This window comes from Coptis chinensis, chromosome 3 (genome assembly GCF_015680905.1).
Source record: "Coptis chinensis isolate HL-2020 chromosome 3, ASM1568090v1, whole genome shotgun sequence".
NCBI lineage: Eukaryota > Viridiplantae > Streptophyta > Magnoliopsida > Ranunculales > Ranunculaceae > Coptis > Coptis chinensis.
The window spans coordinates 79,699,994-79,701,580 of record NC_141458.1 but is presented as its reverse complement, the minus strand read 5'-3'; the positions used below and the strand labels follow the sequence as shown (position 1 = coordinate 79,701,580).

General features: G+C 36.7%; 1 protein-coding gene across 1 annotated transcript; it reads right to left on the bottom strand.

Annotated features, from left to right (window-relative positions):
• Nucleotides 1-1,587, bottom strand: LOC147511002 (zinc finger BED domain-containing protein RICESLEEPER 2-like). Its single transcript, XM_086598324.1, has one exon. It carries the CDS (start codon nucleotides 1,585-1,587, stop codon nucleotides 1-3), a length of 1,587 nt encoding a protein of 528 aa, XP_086454450.1.

Below are 1,587 nucleotides of genomic sequence, written 5' to 3'. Positions count from 1 at the left end.
CTATTTTCTTTTATATCGATTCAATCTTTTCTGACTCATAGTAAGGACAGGTCCGGACATGGTATCGGTTTCAGATTCATGATCAGATAAAGGTTCAGATTCATAGTTTAGGTCCAACAACAATTCTAAAATAGTAAACTTATACCTTGGATCCATACATGAAGCTAAACCAAGAAGCAAAGGGACACACTTCCAGTATTTATCATACTTGTCCTTCATGTCTTCATACATAAGTATAAAACCAGGTTCATTGGCATACTTCTTTAATAGCAATAAAATTCTACTCAATTGATAGCAAAAGGCAGAAGAAGTAACATAATTAGTCCTTGAAAACAGCTTAGTCGAGTCAAAGAATATTTGAAAAAAATCTCTAATGACAATGGCATTATTCCAATCTTCTGGAGAAGGAGCCTGTGGAAAATCGCTATCATAGAAAAAAAAATCAAGAACTTTCTGGTATGGAATTGCATCACACAACATTATGAATGTCGAATTCCATCGAGTTGGCATGTCAATAGGCAACCTCTTCTCCTCCATGTTCAAACTCTTACAATTCTCAAAAAACTTTTGTAATTTTGCTGGAGAATTTTTCACATGCTTTACACTCTCTCTAATGTTATCAATAGAGAAATCAACATGTTTCAGTCCAACTTTCACTATAAGATTCATAACGTGTGCATTACTGCGAATGTGACACAATTGTTTAGATAACAAATCAATCCCAAACAGTGAATTTTTCAATCGAGACACAGTAACATCATTGTTAGAAGCATTATCCAGAGTGAAAGAACCTATCTTGCCACAAAGATTCCAACTCAGAAGGTTACAATACATTGCATCACTAATAGACTTACCAGTGTGGGGTGAAGGAAGCCAAGGGAAGCTTATGAACCCTTTATGTAACTTCCAATCTTTAGTGATGAAATAAGCAGTAATACACATATACCCTAGTTTCTGATTTGAAGAGTACAAATCTGAAGTGAAATATATTTTTCCGGGGACAGTGTCTAAGAGAGCTTTTAAAGCAGCTTTGTCCTCTTCAAAAATCATCATGACATCACTTCTCATTGTGATCCTACTTGGAGGTTTAAACTGGGGACCAAAAGACTTGGTAATCCACCTATGGAAAGCTGGCTTATCTACTTTAACGAATGGCAACTCTTCACGAACAAAGTATCGGATAGTCTCACGACGGGCTCTCGCTTGGTTAAAGGTGAAAGAGAATATGGAACCAGAAGGGCCAACACCAATGATGGTTTGTCTCGTATTAGTTGCTGTTCTATTGAGACAAGATTCCTTGTGCCTAAGGAGATGACTAGTCCCACCCCTGTTCCCACAAGACAGCTTTTGAAAACATATTTTACATACAACAACCATTGAATCAGACCCATCAACATTTTTTACAACAATACCATCATCATTAATTTCAACAGCTTTATCAAATTGGGTCCAAACATCAGAAATTTTGCATTTTTGTTTTTTAGGGGGTCGAGCATGGAAATTCACAGACTCTCCTTCTGCCCCATCTTCAATTGGAGTTTTTACATCAGTAACAGTATCTAATATCGAAGCTGACACGTTGGCCAT

Bases quoted from the DNA above. Each gene is read 5' to 3' on its own strand.
- LOC147511002 (XM_086598324.1), bottom strand. From the start codon at position 1,587: ATGGCCAACGTGTCAGCTTCGATATTAGATACTGTTACTGATGTAAAA.